This window comes from Caretta caretta, chromosome 2, assembly GCF_965140235.1.
Source record: "Caretta caretta isolate rCarCar2 chromosome 2, rCarCar1.hap1, whole genome shotgun sequence".
NCBI lineage: Eukaryota > Metazoa > Chordata > Testudines > Cheloniidae > Caretta > Caretta caretta.
Genome location: NC_134207.1, coordinates 263444833 through 263459737, shown reverse-complemented (window position 1 = coordinate 263459737; position 14905 = coordinate 263444833). Strand labels below are relative to the sequence as shown.

Below are 14905 nucleotides of genomic sequence, written 5' to 3'. Positions count from 1 at the left end.
ATCTCCCCTCATATGGGTCTCACACAGCTGTGGAATTTTAAATTCAGGAATCTTTTATGCAGCTGATTGGCAACAGAAACAGCCATAAATAAGGCACCTCATGAAGATGGAGCTTGAGGTGTCTGACTGGTGCTTACCCTAACAGGGTTCCTAAGAATGAATTGGCTCATCTCAAACCTATCCAGGCACAAGTTTACAAAACAGCTGAAATCAATGAGAGCCTCTGCTTATACCAGGTTAGAATGACCAACAGATTGAGGTGAGGATACTGGGGTGGGTGAAATATTTCAGGAATGTTTAAGATATAGGAGCACAAATCCCACAGATTCACAAGAGGACTTGTGGCTAAAATCATGGAGGCACGTTAGAAAGTTTCTCCCTTAAAAATTTAACAAAGCCTTCTCCAAGCAGTGAGATCTTCACTGGATCAGAATTAGTGACAATGTTATTCCTTAGAGTGGACTAAGGTACCCAAGTGATAAACTCATTGGTGCTCCATGGAAGGAGCAAGGATTATGTGGGTGGATTCACATTAGAGGAGGGAAAAGCCACTTAATTCACCTGCTGCTGCCCCCAATGAAAGTGCTCCCTCTCAGATATTTTCTGGTCCAGAATGCCAGAACCCCATGGCCTAGGTCTACTTCCCTTGAGAGATGGGCTATAGTATACATTCTACAGTTCTTTGAAGGACCCAGGAGACAATGTGCCCATTCTAAGCTCCTGAATGCTCCATCCTTGAAGGTCAATGCACAGTTTCTCATATCCTTCCACAACAGTGACGGGACAGTTGTTACATAGCCACCCACTAGGTATAGTGTAACTAAATAACTTCAGTTTTTGAAGCCTTCTGTCACCACCTCCCCCCCAGTTTAAGGAAGCATTTTTGCAGCAGCTACTCATTGTCAAAAGGAGTTTTTATTCCAGTCTTCCCTAGATACTTATCAATGATCTTGTAGCTCTGCTGGATGGTTAGGTCAATAAAAACCAGACCAATGTGACTTTTCTTCCAGTCTCATCCTGTAAGAGCTGGTGAATGAGCAATCTAGACTTCTAATGAAGACTTGTTAGTCTTAATATAAAGAGGGTTGACTTGGGATCTGTGTAGTAATACCATAAGGATCTGTCTCATCATGAAAGGTGATGCAGTGTTTGCATTCCAAGTAAGTACAAACTAAGAGCTTTAACACCAGATCTATTCCAGTTTAGACATGCTCATAGAATATCTACTATGTATCTTTGCCTATTTGCAACCCTTGGGAAAGCGCAAGTATATTTTTTAAATTATTCCCCTCACCCCAAGTTTTTGTAAAGATAGCTCCCCACCCTTGACTCTTCTGGAAAAATGATTTAATACTGGAAGCAAAAGCAAAGAACTACACATGTCAGAAAGTTGTTTTGACCATTTCAAATATGAAGTTGTTTGTAACACTATATAAAAAGCTACTCTGATTTTTCCATATGCCAGAGCAATTCCCTTGAGTTTAGCCAATATGTTTATGTAAAGTCATGAAATACTCCCTGTTCTAGTTACTACTTTGCACTGTGCTGCTACCATAAGGAGTAGAGCTTACTGTGGTAGATTAAAAAGGTCTGAGATTTTAACCAAGATCAGCTTTTCATCCAGCAAAGTTCAGATTCTGGATCTAGATTTCATATTCATGCAGTCATAAAGCGCAGTCAAATCGTTTATTTTGCCATCTAGTTTTAGAAGTAAAAAGGGAGTTCTGTGACAGAACTAAATTTTGTAGAAACATGACAGCTCATTTTGCAGCATCTTTGACATTAAAAAAGGATGAGAGATACAGAACTAAATGATTTCTGACTGGGTTATCTTGATCTATTTTAGATACTGGAATGGTTCCTTAGCACTTGGCTTTTATGATCTATATTATACAAAAACACATAAGGCTCTAAAGAGCTAGGAACTTTTTTTGGACTTTGTCGTCAGGATTTTCAAGCCAGTCTAGCTCCCATAGACTCCTTTGAAAATTCTGGTCTAAAAGAAATACGTAGGCTAACACTTTACCCCTTCCAATGAAAATCAAAATTTCTGCCTTAAAGGTTTTATCCTCCTACTCCCCAGCCTCCCAAATGAAAGTTTGTTTTAAACAAAGACAGTTGCATTTAAGATATTTAGCTTTTATCTCACAGTCCACTGGAATTGGAGAAAGAAAAGGAGTACTTGTGGCACCTTGAGTTTTTTCATGAAGTTGATAGATTTCCACTCCATACGGCTAAATTCAGTGCCTTGCATAATGACAGGTTTCAGAGTAGCAGCCGTGTAAGTCTGTATTTGCAAAAAGAAAAGCACAAGTACTCCTTTTCTTTTTGCGAATACAGACTAACACGGCTACTACTCTGAAACCTGTCATTTGACTTGGACTAGTTCTCCAGCAGTGGGATCTGACAGATCAGGATGAGTAAGTGGACACGTGTATATTGGCTGGTTACAACCAGGGCTACCTAATGCTCAGTATTTGGTAGGGGTACAGTCTTCAGAGCACATCACAGGGTCTCTGCCACCATGTGGTCTAAGATGTAGCTTTAGATCACAAGCTTCTAGATACTATATTGTGCTACAGTGTCCGACCCAGCTGCCCCACTTAGAACCTAAGGGCCACCCACTGATGTGCATTTCTGGACGGTTTTGCTTGCAGATTCAGACAGTGGCATGTGGTATTAGCAGGATACTAGCAATAAACAAGCCTCAGGCGACATGGGGAAGGGTGCTTCTTCATAAGCAGTTCCAAGCCTTTAGATCAAGTTTTCCATCTCAGTTGAGAATTAAGATCAGATGCTTAACATGGGCAGGGAGGGTTAAAAAATGGTTTCCTCCCTTTGTGTTTATCCATCACTATTACTATGAGGGGGAGGGAGAGGTAGCACAAACGTGAATGCCTGCTCCCCACATTGGATTTGACTGGCGAGATTCTGTCACTCCATTTTAAGAGTCAGTTAGCTCTGCTGGCTTGTACCACACTAAATTGGAGCAGAATATAAGGTGATCTATGGAATCTTTCATGAGACTCATGTTCACTAGGGGTCTCATGCAAAGCACTCAAGTGAATGGGAGCTTTTCAAGTGACTTTGGGGTCAGTCCCTAGAAGTCTCAAGGTTGATTGGTGTCATCTCCATTCAGGAGGAGACAGCCTCACTTACTGCACTGTGACAACAGCTAAAGATGCTTATGCTGAGAGCTGTAGATTTAAAGGCTAAGAGGGACCATGATGTGGTGGCATGACCAAGCCCACAACTTCACACAGCAATTCCTGCCTCAAGTTCAGTAACTGAATTCACCCCATCCTTTGGGAAGCTGCTACAGTGTTAATTACCCACACTGAACAGTCTGCACTGTACTTCCAATTTGGCTGGCAGGTGAAGCCATCCATCCATCGGCTCTTATGTCTGCTAGGTTAGAGCATCCTCAACTTTGAGGAGGTCTTCTCCCTGCGTAGATACTGTCTGGACTGATCGACCCACCTTTTAACCTTCTCTGATTATTGCAGAAGCTTGAGCTCTTAGTTGTGTAGAGGGGCATTTTCCAGACTATGAATCTTGTGCGCTACTCTTCCCTGATCCTTTCCTTATTTACCATCCTATTTAGGGTAGATGTCAGAACTGCAGAGATTGCAGTAGTGGAATCCTCCATGCCATGTATGATGGGAATCTCACCTCTTCATGCTTAGTACTCCCCCAAGTTATACAGCCAAGTACTGTAACAGCCCTTTTGGCCAAAGCATTGCACCGGGAGTTTGATCAATGCACTTCTACCTCAGTTGCTTTTCCAGTCTCACCATCTCCTCAAATACAGGAGAAAGAAATCTATCCTAGAAGTACCCCCAATTTTCCTCCCTTCTGCCCTAAAAGGGCATCACTGATGTTGGTTAGCCCAGCAGAGCATCCTGTGCTACAAAGTGTTTTCCTTGAGCTAGCAATGAACTAATGGGAGGGGGACAAGCAAACGTTGACATGACCTAGAGTCTGGCGCGATAGTTCCCCATTCTGAATGTATCAGGTTTGTCTTTGTTCAGTTCAAGCCCCTTCTGTTCACAGCCCCACCAACCCACCCTGCAACTTAATTCAATTACCAGCCACTGAATAAGTTTTAGGCAACTTGGTTATGTGGCGATAAAGCATGAGCCCTTTAATAATTACACACATGAGCTTTCTGAATTGGGGTTGTAAGGCTGCAAACTGGACTTCCTTTAATTGTGATTAGCAGCTTCCAAAAAGCAAGTTAATCATTGACCTGGCCCTCCACCAGGAGACCAGAGTCCTAAAGATTTCAAGTGTCAAGTTCTGCATAGCCAGCTCCATGAAAGAAAAGACCCTGCTGAGTCAGACACTAAACTCCTCAGAGCTGCTGATCTCCTCCTTAAGGAGTGGAGGACAGTTGCACCTAGAAGCCCCAGCCAATTTGGTGCCCGGTTGTACTAGGTGCTGTAAGCAAGGTTACCTACTCAGGTGCTGAACATCAGGGTAAGAGGAAAAAGCATTAGCCCCCATCTACAGAAGGGAAATTGAGGCAATAAAAAAAGTGGTAGATCCAGGAATTGAACCCAGGCCTCCTGAAGTGCAGGGCCATCCTTCCTCTCCCAAGGCTGTAGGGCAACCTTTCCCAGATCGCCTTGCACACTTCTGGCAGAGGGAGCTGATAGATCCTAGGAAGTTAAGCACCCACATGTGGATTTGTGCATCCAGGTCTGAAAACACTGGCCTTCAGGTGCTGCTGTGGCAACAGCAAGTCCATTAAGGTCAGACTCCATCAGGTATGTGGGCAAGAGCTGCCCTCCAAGCCTGGGGTGAGAAGGGGCCAGAATTTACCAGTGTACACTGCCAAAGAGCCACAGGAATAGGTTAGCAGCCCCCCACCCCAATCAGCTCCACCTTCAGGGCACTTTGCAAATACAGTCCAGTACTCCTGTTAGGTAGGCTAAAATGTAAATGATTCCATCTTCATCATCTGCTCCTGTGTAAGTGGTTCCCTCTGCGGGGGGGGGGGAGGGGGGTCGTTAAAAGCGGCTTCTTGAATTCACCCAGGTCAAGGCCTACAATTTGGAAGCTGGAGATCATGGTTTGTTGATCATATCCATAAAAAAACCCACACATGCACCTCACTCATTTTAAAAGGGAGTGAAGAAACTACTATTCCAGCTCAGGACCAAACCAAATGCTTCTTCCTTGTACTTCATGGGAGTAAATGTGAGGAAAGGCAAAGTCTTGAACCGATGTCCCATGTAGTAAAGGGACTAGAGAATCTCTCACCCTTTCCCAGTTCCCTCTTGTACTACTTTTGCGTGTTGTCCTTGTTTGGATTCCAAGACCACACATTTGGGTCTGGAGGATTGAGACCTCTGTATGGACCACTGGGACCATTAAAGAGTGCCATAGAAGCATTAAACAGCATTGAGGGGTGTTAGACCCACATTCCTGGCCAGATTCCAATTTGGGGAATTACATTCTGCCTATATAAATTCCAGCTGTAGTTTCAACTGGATACAGTATTCCTCACTTGCCATCATAGCTCATTTTTCTAAACAGCTGCTGCGTTTCACTCTAGAGAAAGATGAAAGAGCCTATGGTACTTGTCAAAAGTACAGGCCTGAGTGTGTTATAACTAGTCCATAGTCTATACCACAGTTCAAGAACTTGCAGCATAGGTAACACCTTGAGTCTATGCACCACTTTCCCTAGATCACACCACCATCCAATGTCAGCTACAGAAATTCCCTAAATGGAAAGGTAATTAGGATATTTAGAGTATGTTTACATTGACTTTGGCAACTGGAGACAAAGAAATAGAATCCTTAATTTTGTTTATTACCCAAGGTGCTATAATGGACAGAAGTATGCAGGTATCCAGACAGTCTCATGACTTCTGTGGGACCACTTGGTAAGAGTACCAGTACCAGGCAATACCCAAACTAAAAGGGCAAGTGTTTCTTGGCCTGCCAGGACAGAAATGCTTATGGACCAGTAAGTAGTTCTGAACATTGGAGTGAACCGGGGTAGGGGAAGTCACTCCACATTGCAGATGCAGGAGAAGCACCAAAGGTGGTTATAGGACATCCCCTGGGATGTGGAAGGAGAGTCAGCCTGCATCTGGGGCCAGAGAAGGCATTCCTGAGCAGCAAGTGCTTGTAGTGCTGGCCTCTGACCCAGCCAGCCTGCCCTGACCCCAGAGGTAGCTATAGCAATCCATGTGTAGAGTACAGGTCAGTGAGGTTTGCGAAGAACATTGGGGTCTGTCAAGATGGACACCACTAACACAACTGTTATTGAATGTTATTACCTTGCCTTGTCAAGTGTTTGCAGTGGGACAGATCTGATGACAGACTATTGGCAGAAAAACCCTAGCTGATCTCAGAACCAAAACACACACCAGGGCCTAACAGCCACCTCTGCTTCCTACTCACCTGTAGTAGCGTGGCACACATGACTGGCCTTAATGATCAGTCACCCCATTAAGTTGAGAACCACTGCTCTAGACTTCATGAAGTCAGTCATACAGACACAAGGGAGGAAGATTCCCTCCCCCCACACACACACTTCCCTTGGCAGACTCCTCTTCTGTCATCACAGGTCTTTCTCCCCTACCCAGTGTTCATAGAACCATAGGATTGGAAGGGACCTCAAGAGGTCATCTACTCCAGTCCCCTGCTCTCATGGCACGACTAAGTATTATCTAGACCACCCCTGACAGGTGTTTGTCTAACCTGTTCTTAAGAGCCTCCAGTGACAGATTCCACAACCTCCCTAAGCAATTTGTTCCAGTGCTTCATCACCCCGACAGTTGGAAAGTCCAACCAAAACCTCCCTTGCTGCAATTTAAGTCCATTGCCTCTTGTCCTATCCTCAGACATTAAGAAGAACAATTTTTCACCCATCTCCTTGGAGCAGCCTTTTATGTCCTTGAAAAGGCACTATCATGCCGCCCCCCCCCGCCCCAGTCTTCTCTGCTCTAGATTTAAACCCATTTTTTCCAATCTTTCCATGGGGGGCGGGGTGTTCATGTTTTCTAGACCTTTAATCATTTGTTGTTCTTCTCTGGACTTCCTCCAGTTTGTCCACATCTTTCCTGAAATGTGGCACCCAAAACTGGACACAATACTCCAGCTGAGGCCCTATCAGCACAGATTAGAGTATTCCATTTAAATACACTTGAGTACTCTTGGAATAAGCTTGTTAGGCTTCCTTGGGCCACCACCATATATTCTTTCCATCTCTAGTGCCTGAATTCAGACTTGTTTGGGCAGCACACCTTCACCATCACTCCAGGAACAACATTTGTGACCAGCCACTTCCAATCTAATATTACACTAAGCACATCAGTTGACAAAACACCTGCTTCTCCTCCCCCAAGTGGAAGAAGAGACTTAGGATTAAAGGGACAGGAGTCATGAGATCCAAGTTCCAATCTGCTACAGATTGGTAGTCCAACGTCAGGCAAAACAGCTTATGCCTTTTCTTTCTGTTACAGGATAATGTTGACCCGCCTTTGTAAAGCTCTTTGAGTTTCATGGACAGAACATGGTATAACCAGAGGACTACAAACACGGTCTTGTGTTATTCTAGTAATTAAGAGAGTCTTCTACAATATAGCATGTACACAAAGCAAGGAACTTTGATGAACTAAGATAAGGAAAAACAGGCTATATTTTCTCCCTCCTTCACCACTTTTCAGGTACTCTACAATTCCCAGTGGATCGGTCTCAAGAGAGGGGCCTTCAGGAATCCAGAGAAGAAAATTAAGGAGCCCCCCCCCCCATTGTGTTCATACCATCAACCTGAATTCTACATTCTAGAGGGACACTCTTCAGCCTTGCTAGACCATCCTGCTACTTCTGCAGTCTCTCCTTTGCAGGCGAGCAGACACCAGCGCTACTGCCTGCTGACACAATCTCGTTAACATGTAACCATGCACAATTTCTGTCCCAGTGGCACTAATTACTGGGTAGGCCACCCATTTGGAAACACCGAATTCTTTCCCTGAAACGATTCGTTTGGGTGGAATGCGGGGGGGGGGGGAAGAAGAGAGGAAGAGGGAAGAGAAGGCATCATCCACAGCTGTCTCAATTCCTTTTCGGACTGCGGAACGGAGCAGCCAAGTTGGGAGCTCCCGGGTGACATCTGTTTAACACGGCCGCCTGCAGTTCACCCCTCTCTGCATGGAGACTTTAAAGAATCACTGCTGAGATGTTTACGTCTCCTAGGAAAGGCTCCACAAAGAAGTGAAGTCAGTTTTAACAGCCAAAAGAGAAGCATTGCCACTTAGGGGTGGGTGCTGGAGGCCAAGCTAGAGTCACACTAGACGTCTTGGTGCTTTAAAAGCAGGTGCTAACAACAAGATGAGGCAGATTTTGCTCTGGTGTAAATCCCAAGTATGCTGAAAGAGGGTATATGTTGGTTAATCCGGTAGAGATCTAGGAGCAGAATTGACTCAGCATTTCCCTGGAGAATAGGTCCTTAGTGCAGTTTTCACTTTAGTCTCATACCTAAGTGAAGAATCTCACAGGAGACCTTTGCAAGGGAGGTGGTGATCAGCTTTCCAACTCGGGCCAAGGGGAGTCAAACACAGCCCATGCTGCCTGGCAGGGGCCAATTGATCACATTCATGTTTGTCAGAGCCACCTAGTGCCCTGTGGCTTGTCTTTTCACCCTGATTCTGGCTTGTAAAGCAGAAGCTCTTCCATTTGCAACCTTAGGGGTCCCCATACTAAAGAGTGCAGCACACTCAAGTATACCTTCCATGCACACTCTGTAAATCATGTACTGTTGTGGATTAACAAGGACCATGAACCCAGTTATTGAATATTCTTCTGTGTGTGAGGAGGCTCAGTGAGCATGATCTCTGCTTTAGTCCTCTTAATAAAGAAGGTATTAGCAGCAGATGCTAATCATTTGCAGGGCTCTAACCAAACAGAAAAGATGCTTAATTAACATAAGCAAACTTCATTTTGCACAGCAAAATGGGATGCTCACCTAGCAGGTGAACAGCCAGCATTTCCTCCCCAACCTACCCCGCAAGATGCTTAAGAATAATCAAGCCCAGTCTGGAGAATTCAAGTAGCAACACAAACAGCCCCTCTGCTCAGCAATGCAAGAAATTCCCTGAGACCAAGAAGGGAATCTGGAATTAAGTCAGGTGCAATGTTCACTGTGCCCTTCTCTTGACCCAGACTATTAGTTTTGAAGTGCCTATAATCTAAACTGGCCATTGGAGGCAGACTTTAGGAAAGGCTACTCCTAACAGCTGCAATAGACTACCTGTTCCACTACAGCATTAGCACAGCATGGTTTAAACAGATCTCGGAACAATCCCCAGTCAGCATAGAGATTAGAGCCAGACTGCAAATGCTTAGCGTTGTCTGATATTTTAGATGCTGCGTGATGTAGTTTGCAGAAGGCACAAACTTCAGTGTGCTCGTGGGACTGCAGGACCCTTACCACGAAACCATCACAAAAGGAGAGGGCCTACCTCACGAAGCTAGCCCAGGAGCAAAAAGTTAAACAGCATGGGTTTGGGAAGGGAGCAGGCAAGCAGCAGTGTTTTGAGAAGTTTGCCAGACCACAGAGCAAGACAATAGACATGTCTTACTGGAAGAGGAAATCTCAGCTCCATTAGGAAACCACTCACTGGTGATTGTGTAGCTCAAGGTGATGGAGTATACAAACCCCAGAGACAGAAGCTAGACTCACTATTAGATTTCATGTTGGTTTACTGGACTGGCTCTCCTGATTGCACTCCATCCTGCTCCTTCTACCCATTGCAAGCTGATCCCATTTCAAAACAGATTCTTTGAAAAAGACAAGAAATAACCCCACAATGCTTCCCCCAGCCACCGGCAGTGCAACTATACCAGGATTAACAGAGCATAAAAGACTTGAACTGCCCCGACTGCTTCAGTGTCTGAATTCAAATTTCTCTACTGAGACCAGTTGATCTTGCCACTGTGAGGTTTTAGCCCAGTGACTGACATGGGAAGAATTATAGAGAGATCTATTGCTAAAAGGGAAAGCCAGGTCTTCAGGAGGACGCAGAGGTAAAGCAGGAGAAGAAAGCAGATGGGGGGGCGGGGGGGGAAATGTACTTTTTCCTCCTTACATATGATTAGCTTTAGACTCCAATTCAGAGTATTGAGAGAATGGATCCTCCCAGAGAAGACCCCCCCCCCCCCAAGCAAGCTTTCCCATGAAAATATTTAATTTTCTTTGAGAACAGGATACACCTGCAAGCCTCCGCCAGTCAATGCCCCTCCAACTCCACAGCTCCATTCATGGGTTGACGGAACCCTCTGCTGGTGGAACTGTGAAACTGCATGCAAAGCACCCTCTTCAAAACTTGGGGAAGGCGTGACAGGTGACAAGAGCAGGGAAGTCAGGGGTCCGCCCATGCTAGCCGCACACCAAATCCACACTGCAGGAGAGGGGGCCAAGAGGCACCATGTAGCCAAGGAAAAGGTGTATTCCAGGAGAGCTTGCTGTTGTTACAGGGGAATCTGCGGAACAGGAACCAGTCTTGAGCTTTGTAAGCGCTAAGCCACCTAAGCAGCATGCAAGACCAGTGAAAGCTGCAAACCTCCAACCAAAATCCCCACACTTTACGTCTCACTGTTCAAAAACCTGCAGACTAGAAAGGGTTCTGCTAGCACTAGCAAGCTTACTGGTCTTTGGTATACACGCACCAATCAGAGTGCAATTGTCACTCCACTTCCTTTAAGAGAAAAAGCTGGGAAATTAGACCCAGAATCACTGAACCAGACCAATCTGGGGTGTTCCAGCCAGAAACAAATACCAATTCAAAAGCTACATTTAAAAACCCACATGAACACTTCGAGACTAGAGGGTCTTGAGATACAGGAAGAAAAACTTGTTCTGTAACTGTGCTTTCTGGGGCAGGAAATCAAAGGAGGTGCATAATAGCAATGATCTGACACTTTTAATAGAACAGCGAGCCAGGGAAAAACAATTAGAGAGTGAGTTATTTTTCTATAAAACAGTTTGTAAACATCTGGATTTTGCCAGTGTGTTTTATGGTCATTTTCTTGGGGGGTGGGGGGAGGGGAAAAGAACAGAGGAGCTTTTATCCCTCAAGGGGGCTTCCCATGATGTACTGCAAGTTTAGACAACTGAACAACAAAACCACACCTCGCTGAGTGTGCAAATCCCTTCTCCATCCTCTAGATCCCAAAGCAAAATCACTCCCTCTCACACACACAGAGAGAGAGAGAGAGTTTTCCCAGCTACTGCCAATTTTTGGAAGTCACCTTTTGTTTGTGAAACCAAAGAGTAACTTGATTTCAAAGCTACATGACCCCTAAACAGAAGAGCTCTGGAGTCAGGAGCAGCTGGATCCCCAGGACAGACCCACCAACGTGCCTTTTGCCATTGTATAAGTCGTGCCCTGAAGTTGCACTGTATGCAGAGAGGGAAGGGGGTGGGGGAGGGTGGACCACAAACATAAGCAAAATATCAGCTTGGAGACTGCACTGCTACCCTCCACGAAACATTACAGGAAAGACAAAATAAGACTCCAGAATCAGCACTATTTATTTATTTTTAAATAAACCCCAGTTCAAATGATCTCAGCCAGTCTGCCCAGGCTACAGGGAGAGATTCAAAGCAGACGCCAAATACAAGAGCCATGAATACAACTCAGTGCTGTAAATTGCTATGAGAAATGGGGGGGGGGGGGAGGGAGAATCCCACTTAAACACAAACAAACAGCTCCCAAGCAACAACCTGCAGCTTCTAGACTCCCGGGGATTAATGACAACCTGGAAATGCAAGACGACGAGCAACGTCCTGCGCCCGGTTTCCAGGGGCTTGACAACGAGCAAGGCTCCCGGAGCCGGGTGACTCCACCAGAAGCAGCCGATAGCGGGGTGAATTGGGGAGGAGAGGCTGGGTCCGGTCTGTGTCCCTTCCACACACACCCCCCCACACACCCGATTGCTCTCCCTGCTGTTCTGTGCCTACGCGGACACACTCCGCCGGCTCCCAGGGCTGGCCCCCGGCTCACCCCGGCCAGCTGATGCCAGCTACAAGAACTCGCAGGGTGGGTCAGCCACAGTACAGGGTGAGGGGAACTGGCTCCCAAACGCCTTCGCATCTCGCCTCAAGGGGAAGGCGCCCAGATGTGGGCTAGATCCCTGGCCTCGACCCGCCCCAGGCGGCCAGGAAGGGGTTGTGGGGGGGGCGGGGGGGGCATTGACACAGTCCTTGCACCAGGCAAGAGAAGGAGCATCCCCGCCCTGGAGAGGCAGAGACAGACACCTTGGCGACCCCCCCCGAGTACGACCGGCGCAAGCCAAGCCCTTTGCAGCCAGCCCCAGCACGCCCAGGGCGGCGCGCCCCCCGCCTGGTCCTGGGGGCAGTTGCAGAGGGTGCGGGGGACTAGACCATGGAGGGAGGCGCCCCGGCTGACCGGCCCGGGGGAGGAGACGGGAGGGTCCCGGGGCGCCGCTGAGCTGGGGGGGGGGGGCGCAAGGTGCAGCGAGGGGAGCTCACGGGCTATTTGCGAGACGGTGGGTGCAGGGCTGCGAGCGCCAGGGGCACCGAAAGGGTGCAGGGGAGGGGCGGCGGAATGCAGCCTGGGGGAAGGGGGGGCGCTGGCCTCACTGAGGTGAGGGTGCAGGTTGGAGCTGCCTTGGGGGCAAGCGGGGGTGCAGGGCGCGCGGAAGTGGCGGAAGCCTCATGGGGGTGCCGGGGGAGCTGCCTTGGGGAAATTGGGGTACAGGGGAAGCTACATTGGGGTGCCGGATGAAACTGCCCTGGGGGGAAGCGGGGGTGCAGGGGGAGCCGCCCTGGGGGGAAGCGGGGGTGCAGGGGGAGCCGGATGAAGCTGTCCGGGGGGGAAGCGGGGGTGCAGGGGGAGCCGGATGAAGCTGTCCGGGGGGGAAGCGGGGGTGCGGCGTTGGGGCCGGGGCGCCCGGCGGACCTACCCGAAGTAGGCGGCGGAGGGTCCCGGGGCGCCGCCGAGCAGCACTAGGAGCGCGCAGGAGGAGAGCCATCCCAGAAGGAGGTGTCCATCCAGCATTTTGCTGCAGCGCTAGGGCTGATCATCTCGTTTCCCCGCAGAGCCCGATGAGGCTCCGGCTGCCCGAGCCGCCTTCTTATAGCCGGGGAGGCAGCGAGTGCCCAGCCGGGAGCGGGGCGGGGCCGCGGGGGCCGGCCCCGCCCACAGGCCACGCCCACACGCCGTGAGGGCTCTGCGGGGAGGGGCGGGGACGACTGAGGAGGGGGCGGGGTTAGGGGCTCAGGCTCCGCCCCCAGCAGAGGCCGGCACATGGGACTGTGAGGGGCGGGCTGGGAGCAGCTGCAACGGGGCAGGCGGGAGCTCCCTGGGAAAGAGGCCGGCAGATATAGCGGCCTGAGAGGCAGGGGAGTGATCGAGGCACGGAGTGTGTGTGTGTGTGTGTGTGTAAGGGAGAGACTGTGCGTGAGTGTGAGAATCAGTTGTGTGAGCGTGATTGTGCACGTGAGCGTGAGAATGGGGAGCATGACTGCGATCGGGCGCATAAGCGTGAGAATTGTGTGCATGAGCGTGAGAATCAGCTGCATGAGCCTGATTGTGCGCATGAGAGTGCGGAGTGTGCATCTATGCTTGAGTGTGACTGCAGGAGTGAGAGAGACATGTGAAAGTGTGACGGAGCTTGCATGATTGTGAGCATGAGCATATGGAACGTGTGCAGGAGCTTCACTGTGCCTGTGTGTCTGTCGTGCCTGAATGAGTGGGATATGTGAGTTTGTGGACATGCGAGTGTATACAGTGTGCATGAACGTGAGTATGAAGTGTGTGACTAAGTGAGAGTCAAAGGAAATGTGCATATGTGAATAAACATGAATGACCAGGAGTGTGTGGTGGATGTGTGTGAATGAGAGACAAAGAATGAACACATGTATGTGAATGAATGTTTTGGTGTAGTAAGAAGTATAAAGTCCAGGGACATGGGGGTTATACTTCAATGGATTTATTTTTCCATGTGTAAAATGCACCTAGTGCAACCTCCAGGTGCATATGTTATAAAAACTACCAAAATAAAATAATCATAAAATTGTTAACATGTCAATTAAAAAGAAATTCCTTGAGGCCAAAATAGAAAAATCTTTCTGGCATTCCCAACTTTTTTGGGCAGCAAGACCCATTTAACCAGACTAAAATCTTGGTCCTACATCGATTCATAGAGTCCAAAGTCAGAAGGGACCATTGTGATCATCTAGTCTGACCTCCTGCATAACACAGGCCAGAGAACTTTCCCAAAACAATTCCTAGAGCAGATCATTTAGAAAAACATCCAAGCTTGATTTAAAAATGGCCAGTGATGGGGAATCTGCCACAACCCTAGGTCAATTGTGCCAGTGGTTCATTACTTTCACTGTTAAAAATGTACACCTTATTTCCAGTCTGAATTTGTCTATCTTCAGCTTCCGGCTACTGGATTGTGTTATATCTTTCTCTGCTAGATTGAAGAGCCCATTATTAAATATTTGTTCCCCTTGTAGATACTAATAGACTAAAATCAAGTCACCTCTTAATCTTCTCTTTGTTATGCTAACTAGATTGAGCTCTTGGAGTCTATCACTATAAAGCATGTTTTCTAATCCTTTAATCATTCTGCAGGTCTTCTCTGAACCCTCTCCAATTTAACAACCTCCTTCTTGAATTGTGAGCACCAGCGCTGGACACAATATTCCAGCAGCAGGCACACCAGTGCCAAATACAGAGGTAAAATAACCTCTCTACTCCTACTCGAGATTCTCCTGTATGTGCATCCCAGGATCAGATTAGCTCCTTTGGCCACAGAGTTACACTGGGAACTCATATTCCACTGATTATCCACCATGAGCCCCAAAACCCTAAATCTTTTTCAGAGCCACTGCTTCCCAGGATAGAGTCCCCCAA

The 14905-nt window shown here is 47.7% G+C and overlaps 1 protein-coding gene across 1 annotated transcript in view; it reads right to left on the bottom strand.

Annotated features, from left to right (window-relative positions):
• The window catches only part of WNT9A (Wnt family member 9A), a 67194-nt gene extending 54122 nt beyond the window's left edge, over nt 1-13072 (bottom strand). Inside the window, exon 1 of the mRNA XM_048837379.2 lies at nt 12945-13072. Coding sequence (XP_048693336.1) covers nt 12945-13039 — 95 coding nt within the window. The 5' untranslated portion in view covers nt 13040-13072. The remainder of the gene's footprint in view (nt 1-12944) is intronic.
• Nucleotides 13073-14905: the final 1833 nt, after the last annotated feature.